Raw genomic sequence first — 7,294 nt, forward strand, 5'->3', positions numbered from 1 at the left:
GGCGGGGCCCGCGGCGGGCGCGGAGGGTATGGAGGAGGAGGAGGGGGAGGGGGGAAAGGGGGGGCGGAGGACGCGGCTCGCGGGCGTCGGCGGCAAGGGCGCCGGCGGCACCTGGCTGTTCGTCTCCCACGACCCGGTCCCGCTGGACGCCGACGTGGACGTGGAGGTGCTGCTGGGGCTGAGCAAGGGGGGCGAGAATTTGAGGGGTGAGGATGAGGGGGGGGACGAGGACGAGGAGGCCGCGCTAGGAGAGGTCGCGGCTGCGCGCCTGGTCCACTTCAAGTTTGAGCCGATGGTGAGTTCCGCCCTTTTCTGGATGCGTGCTTGTGTGCGCCACGGTGCGGTGATTTCCTATATCCCCTCCTGATTTGATGAGAGAGAGATTGAGTCTCCGGCCAGGCGAGGCAGGCATACCTAAGGATCTCGGAGCGACGAAGCTGACCGCAGGCCTGCCGCGCCAGATCCTCCACGTGCTGACCGCGTCGCCGGAGCACGCGCAGCTGCTCCTCCGGTGCGGCCTGCAGGCCGGCTTCCGCGAGAGCGGCGCCATCAACCTGGTCCCGTCCGCCGCCATCGCCGCATCTGAAGGCCAGGCGACGCCGATGGTGGCCATCCGGTCCGCCGGGCTCGCGTTCGAGTCGCTGGTCGGATTCTGTCGGCCCGGGACTGGCGTTAACGACGGCGACGCAGTCGGCCGGATCCGCTGCACTGTGTCCCCGGCGTACCTGCGGACGCTGGTCCGGCTCGCCAACGCGCGGTTCGTCGAGAACGCCCGCCGGATCGAGAGGTTCCTAGACGCGCTCGCGGAGGCGACTGGCGCGAGTCCGGGTGAGAGAGCAGGGGAGCGGTGGGAGGACGCGCAGGTCCGGAAGGAGAGGAAGAAGGCGGAGGGGTTGCAAAGGAGGGAGGAGCTGCGGCGGCAGCAGCGAGAGTGTAAGCGAGATGGTGATGCTATTACTATTGTCCCGAAAGATGCTGGGGTGGAAGACATGACCCTCGGTGTAGGCTTTACGTAGCATGTATGTAAAAATAGATAGTCTCTAAAAAAGCTTCTATGCACTGATGTGTGTCTGGCTGTTGTTACAACGGAGTGTCTCTATTCGCCGTGGCCACCCGGTTCCTCGCTCCCCCTTCCGTCTTCCCGACGAGCTGCCCGAGGGAGTTGTCTTATAACTTCACTTCGCTTCGTCTGGTTTCTGTACAGCCCTCCCCTCCCCACTTCCACGTCCAGCTCGTCGCCCGTGCTCATCCACCTGTCGTCCCTGATTCGTCCGGCGCAGTATCAGCGCCTAGACTACGGTTCCCATGCCTCGGCCGGCCCGACTAGTTGCCCCTTTTCTTTCTCCCCCGCCGGCTCGCTCCCTCGACACCGGCAGGACCATCTCTTTCAACCGCCGCCCCCTCTTCCGGGCGCGACTACGACACGACCCGATCGACCCAGCTCTTTTCGAGGCGGCGGACCTCCTCCTTGAAGGCCTCGACCTCGCGCCAGCAGTCGAGCGGGCGGCGGTCGTTGTCGACGAGGCAGCGCACGACGTCGCTGCGCGCGCGCTCGACGCTCTCCGGCAGCGGCCGCAGCTGCTTCCGCTTGTCGAGCCGCGCGCGCAGCGCCTCGACTTCCTTCGACACGGTCTGCCGGTGCTGCGGGTGAGAGGGGGAGGAGCCGTCTGCCGGGGTCGCGGCGCCGTCGTCCGCGTCCGCGTTGCTCGCGATCTTGTCGTGCGCCGCCCGCAGCAGCGCGCTCTCGTGCTCGGACAGCCGCCGCAGCTCGTCGGCCACGCGCGCCTGCACGAGGAGCTCGAGCGTCTGCGCGCGCGAGGTGTCGGTCTGGGAGGGGCGCGCGGAGAGCGCAGGTAAGTACGTGGGTAACCGAGTGCGCGCGAGCATCGCCGTAGCGGTCGGGCCGAGGGCGTTTTCGCTACAGGTGGGGGGGAGGGAGAGAGACGGCGGGCGGGACTGGGCGGGATCTCTCTTACCTCGCTACTCGAGTTGAGGGACTCGGCGACATCGTGCGAGAGGCCTATAGACGACGGTCTGATCGACGCCGCGAGAGAGCAAGTCAGGTTAGCGAGAGGAGCACATGGCAGGGTAGCGGGGGGGGGAGGGGGGGAGACTGAATGATGCCGGCTCGGACACGACGAGGGTGGGGGAAAAGAGCGACAGCATGGGGGATTTCCTTACGCCTTCCATACATGTGAGGGCGACTCGCCGGAAGCCGGCTTGGACGCGCTGGTGCCCATGTTTCGTCGGTCGACTCGGGTCGTTGGGGCGGGCTGGCTTAGCTGTTCTGATAGCTTCACGATTTCGAGCGTCTTGCCCGGCTGCCGCGCCGGCCTGAATATTTCGTAGTTTTCGTTGTCGGAAAAAAAAAAATAGATAGTGTGAATTGACCAGGTGCTGTCCGCTATTCGCACGGTAAGGCTGATCTCTGGGGTTGTACGTAGGTACCTGCGTACGGGACCTACCTGCGTCTACTTCTCCACGTGATGTCACTCGATGCTGAGATGTACCATCGAAGATTTACTCGTCCCCAGGATTCTATTCAACCCCTGTTTGATTTCCACCCAGTCCGCCGTTATAGATTTTAATTGATTTTCATAATATAAAAATACCTCTACTTATGGGTGTGGTGGTTGAAAAATAATACCTAATTTAGGTGGCCCGTAGAGGGGTACTCCTATTTGCTTATAGCCCCCTTTTCTTCCGTAAAATCTGATGTTTCTCTTCAACATCGATTCTTACGCTGCCAAGAGATTGGTTCAATCGTGCAATAATTATGACAAATGAGTCCTTAATCGCAGCTCAACTTCTCCCGGGAGTTAACAATATTGGCAGGCTTCTTGAGTTTGCCTACAACTTCCTTACCAGGCCGGTCCTAGCTATGGCCCTTCCCTATGCGATTTGCAAATTTTTTTTTTTCGAACGGAAAGGTATCCTCGATTCGAAGCGTCACGTAGAAGACATGGGACGAAACATCACGGCATCCGCGCCTAGGGGATATGGTATCAATACATATTCGACCGATGCTAAGAGCCAAATACTTTATCGGCACTTCGATCGTCTTAACGGGGACACACGGCCACCACCCCTTTGGCCGTCTTTTCCAAGGGTAAAGTTTCCCAATGACGTGGAGTTGCGGGAACTTGACAGGGAGGCCTCTCCTCCGGCGCTTGAAGAGTTGGGAGGGCGGCGTGTGACGAGGCTGGTTCTCCAAAAGACGAAGGTAATGAGTGCAGACGACCGGGCGCCATGGCGTTATTGTTTGCTGATTCACTCTGTTCTCCTTCGCTGTAGTACTTGGCTGAAATACTTGAATAAACTTTCTCCCCTTTAAACCCACTGCAAGTCCCACGTCGTTTTAGTGCTCAGACTATTGATGCGGTCGAATTTGCACTTCGTAAGGGCAATATAACTGGATATGTCTATGGTGTAGGTTCATCGTACAATGGTCATCGTTTTCGAGAGGAGATTTCGCTTAAGCTTACATCTCATGGATGAGTCCTGTTATGGTATATGAGCCTTGACAGTTAATGTACAACAGGATCACTGCTGTGGACGAGGACAAGCTGGACTAAAGGTTTCTGTTCTCGGATATACAGATGACCAAAGCGTGCTTTGACTTTCCGTACGGAGATATATGGAACTCCAGCTTGACCTGTGCCCGAGCTGTCGACCTCACGTAGGACGCATAGCCTCCACCAGCTTCGTCGCTGCTGCGGTGTCAATGAACTCCACGATCTTGGAGATCGCTCTGCCGTCGGGCGTAAAGTCGACCAGCCAGCAGATCTCCAGCGCGACCCCCTCGTGGCCCCGGAATTTGGTCCAGTGCTCGGCGTGCGCGCAGCCCTTGCGCTCGACGGGGTCGACGACGAGGGACAGGACCTTGTGCCGCGTGACCTCCATCACGGCGATCTCGCCCTTCATGCGGGCCTCGTACTCGCTTTTGGTCTCGACCGCCTTCGCAGCCGGAAAGGTGGCTAGATAGCTGGTGGGCGCAAGGCGGCGCTCGCAGTCCGGCGTGAGTTTGGCGGATAGATAGGAGGTGTCCTGCTTCTCGACAGCGGTGTCATGACTCTCGAGGAACGACCTCAGGGTCGCTTGCATCTCCGCGCGGATGTTTTCTTGTGAGGCCGCCATGTTCGGGGATTGCTTGTAGGTACGCTTTGCAGGAATGGGGTGGCTTGCTCCGAGAAAGGGTGTGGGCTGTGATCGTGGTGTTGTGAAATATTAGCCTGGCCGTGTCTGGCGTAGACTGAGACGGGCGTGACATGTCTAAAGCCGATGCTAAATATAGGTAGTACCTAACCGTCGCCCGCTGGACTTGTTTGTTTCCTTTTCATGTAGAAGTGCAAGCGTGCTTATACCTACCGAGGTAGATATGCCGAGAACCGCCTACACCACTAGCATGTGTAGAGTGGATGTTTTGTGTAACTGCTTCCGCTTACAACAGCGTGATCGTAAGGTGACAGGTCGTACGCGGCCGCAAGCTGCTCTATGAGTAACTCGATGGCCTCACCAACTCTCACCGTACCGCACATCATTTTGAGTCTGCTCACGCGAGGAGTGGAATGCGAGGGAAGTATACGTAGTATTACAGCAAGTGATATTCTTGGGCTTGCAATAATGCCGTCCCGTATCTTACAAGGTGGGTTACACGTAAAGGGAGACCTACATAGAGTGGCTGTTCGAGAAACTAGGATGCCTAACCAAGACTATATGTAACGATACCGTCGAATATTCAGGCTTGCCCTTCCTTTCCGCCGGGCGAGAGCTCGACCTGCAGCGCCCTGACGTATTGACGCTGTGATGAACGTGCAATAGCAGTATTGCCATGTATGCGAATCTATGTAGCCTTAAAGCAACTCACCAAACCCAAGCTCCCACATCTACCATAATTGGGTGTTTTTATGCGCTGTTGGCGACTGCAAGACCCTAGCGAGTGAAGCACGCTAGTAAATAACGCCTTGTTTCCAATGCCATGGGTCCCATAACTAGCATTCTCTGTTGTCACGAAACCTGCGACAAAGATCGAGGTGAGAGAGCTACGCAATGTGCTAGCTAGCCCTCAACCCCCCCGCCTCCCCTTTTCTTCACGAGGAGCTTCGCGCTCGGGTCCACAAACACGTTCTCATTCGCATACATGTTCTGCGGTCGGCTCTTCCCGTCGGGGTACTTCCAGTCGAACTCCGTCAATAAGCGCACTATCAAGGTCTTAATCTCACCGACTGCGAAGTACCTCCCGGGACAAGCAGACTTCCCGTATCCGAAAGAGAGGAGATTGGGGTCTGTTTGACCAGCCAAATGCTTGTTCATCTGCTCTGGCGAGAAGTGCCGTTTGCGACAGCTTCGCATGGGATCGAATAGAGTAGGGTTCGGCGTCACAGAAGGATCATTAGCATGGTGATGGTTAGCCCAGGCAATCCAAGTCCCCGCGGGGATATGTGTTCCGTCGCTGAGGGTAAGCGGTTCCATCGCAACCCTTTGCGGGTGGACTGTGGTAGTCAGCAACGTGTCTCTTTGACCAGCGGGTCTGTTTACCTACCTAGCATTGGCGGATTGAAGCGCTGCGTCTCGATGAGGAAGCTATAAAGCTTCTCTAGTTTTGCGAGCCACTGCTTTGCATCGATGTCGCTTCGTTCGCCTAGCTGTCCGTACTCTTTTGTCACCTGGTCGATCTCGTCTCTTAATACAGGAAACCACTCAGGGTGAGCACACAAATCAAACAGCACATTCACAGCGTTCGTCGAAGTTGTGTGAATGCTCGCTAGACCTAAGACGCATTGCCGAGCCGCCATTTCTGGCACCATCACTTCTCTATCCGTGCCGTTATCCATCATCCAGCTTAGGAGAGTGTTGTCTTCCTCGGCTGGCTGCTCGTTTGATATTCTCTGCCGCTTTGCCTCGGCACATTTAGACATGGCCTCGCCAACGATTCTGCTGCCATTCCTGAGGTGACGCTTGAGCCTGTACCGTGCCGGGACTAGGTGAGCGACAATGGGTAGTGTCCACGGCGGGAACATCTTCAGCATGAATGCGGCAATGAACAGGTCCGCAGCAAAGTCGATCGTCAAGTTCAACCATTGCGGGTTCCTTGCCGCTTCAGATCCGACAAAGATACGCGCTGTCATGCGTGCTATTAACATGCGGATGATGTGTTGAATGTCGATCTCCGTCCAGTCTAGGCGAAGTTGGCTTCAGCACATACCTCTCATGTTCGAGGGAAAGGGAGTTACCGTCAGACTTAGGAACCTCAATATCCCAAGAGTACTCTAGCTCGTCTCTAGCGATATCGAGGTACTTCGACAGCTCGGGAATGAGCTTATTATTCAGTACGCGGATGTGGAGGTTTGTCTCAATTGCAAATTTCATCCAGGTCCATTCTGGAACTAGGTTCTAATCGAACCACCGGTATTAGCAACCTTTATGTGTTCCGCAATAGCCGCGTACTTACTCCCACGGCTGCAGGCTTGCTGTCGAACATCTTCGTGGGAAAACGACTAAGCTCATCTAGATATCTGATGGGCATTATCACGACGTCCGAGTCGTAGCGGGACACGACGAATGGCCTGTCCACGAACTAAATCCCACCGACATTAGCTAGGGATCTATGAAGAAACAAGGAAGGTCACACTTTTTTATATCCACTCTCGACTATTCCAAACGCCTGAGTGATGAACCTCGCCTTGAGGAGCAACGAAGGCTCGAACGAGGAGCGAAAACCGTGGACAGGCGCATTGGAGACGCGAGGGCGAGTCCTAGGGAATGAGACGTAAACTGAGATAATACCAAGCAATAGAACCAGGAAGTGCACATAATTAAATTTGCCAGAAATTGCTCTAACATATGCTTGGATAGCAGGAAGTTCGTCTTTGGCCATGACTTCTTCTCGTGATCTCTATGGTGGCGAAGGTGAGTTGGAGACAGTAGATGTTATTAGAAGGGTGTGGAGGTTAACGGCCTTCGAACTGCAGAGCTTCCTAGTTATTGTAATCTAACCGATTTAGCGGGTTCAGGGGCCTTTCTGGGGAACTGATCCCCCCCCAAGGTGCCAGTATCTCAGGATACGTATAATAATTAAGCCTAGAGCATACATTGCGTACCGATGTCTCTGCTCTCTAGGCAGGGCTTTACGGAATGAGATTGCGAACGATGATAGCTGAAATAAACCCGACCACCTTTTGCAGCAGGCCACAGGGAAAAATAGCTACCTATGACTCAGACAAGTCCTGAATGCTGTGCAATGTTCTTGTAGCAGTTTACAATGGCCAAGGGCCCGAGGGGTGGAGGCTTGAGA

At 55.8% G+C, this 7,294-nt stretch overlaps 3 protein-coding genes across 3 annotated transcripts; 1 reads left to right on the forward strand and 2 right to left on the reverse strand.

Moving 5' to 3' along the window:
• Positions 1–210: 210 nt before the first annotated feature.
• On the forward strand, positions 211–1,019 carry GGS23DRAFT_580157 (methyltransferase TYW3-domain-containing protein; the record flags this gene model as incomplete). Its single annotated transcript, XM_051517111.1, has 2 exons — positions 211–295; positions 462–1,019. Exons 1-2 carry the CDS (start codon positions 293–295, stop codon positions 1,014–1,016), a joined length of 558 nt encoding a protein of 185 aa, XP_051369468.1. The 5' UTR covers positions 211–292.
• Positions 1,020–2,662, reverse strand: GGS23DRAFT_580160 (DUF1690-domain-containing protein). Its single transcript, XM_051517112.1, has 3 exons — positions 2,182–2,662; positions 1,977–2,034; positions 1,020–1,827 (listed from the first exon to the last, which is right to left on the reverse strand). Exons 1-3 carry the CDS (start codon positions 2,238–2,240, stop codon positions 1,417–1,419), a joined length of 528 nt encoding a protein of 175 aa, XP_051369469.1. The 5' UTR covers positions 2,241–2,662; the 3' UTR covers positions 1,020–1,416.
• Positions 2,663–5,058: 2,396 nt separating this feature from the next.
• Positions 5,059–6,877, reverse strand: GGS23DRAFT_606758 (cytochrome P450; the record flags this gene model as incomplete). The annotated part of the gene is made up of 5 exons (XM_051519940.1): positions 5,059–5,492; positions 5,543–6,178; positions 6,234–6,393; positions 6,452–6,577; positions 6,632–6,877. The coding sequence occupies 5 exons, from the start codon at positions 6,875–6,877 to the stop codon at positions 5,059–5,061; spliced, it is 1,602 nt and encodes a 533-aa protein (XP_051369470.1).
• Between the last annotated feature and the right edge of the window lie 417 nt (positions 6,878–7,294).

The sequence above is a fragment of the Durotheca rogersii genome, assembly GCF_024521655.1.
Source record: "Durotheca rogersii strain YMJ 92031201 chromosome Unknown GGS23scaffold_22, whole genome shotgun sequence".
Taxonomy (NCBI): Eukaryota; Fungi; Ascomycota; class Sordariomycetes; order Xylariales; family Xylariaceae; genus Durotheca; species Durotheca rogersii.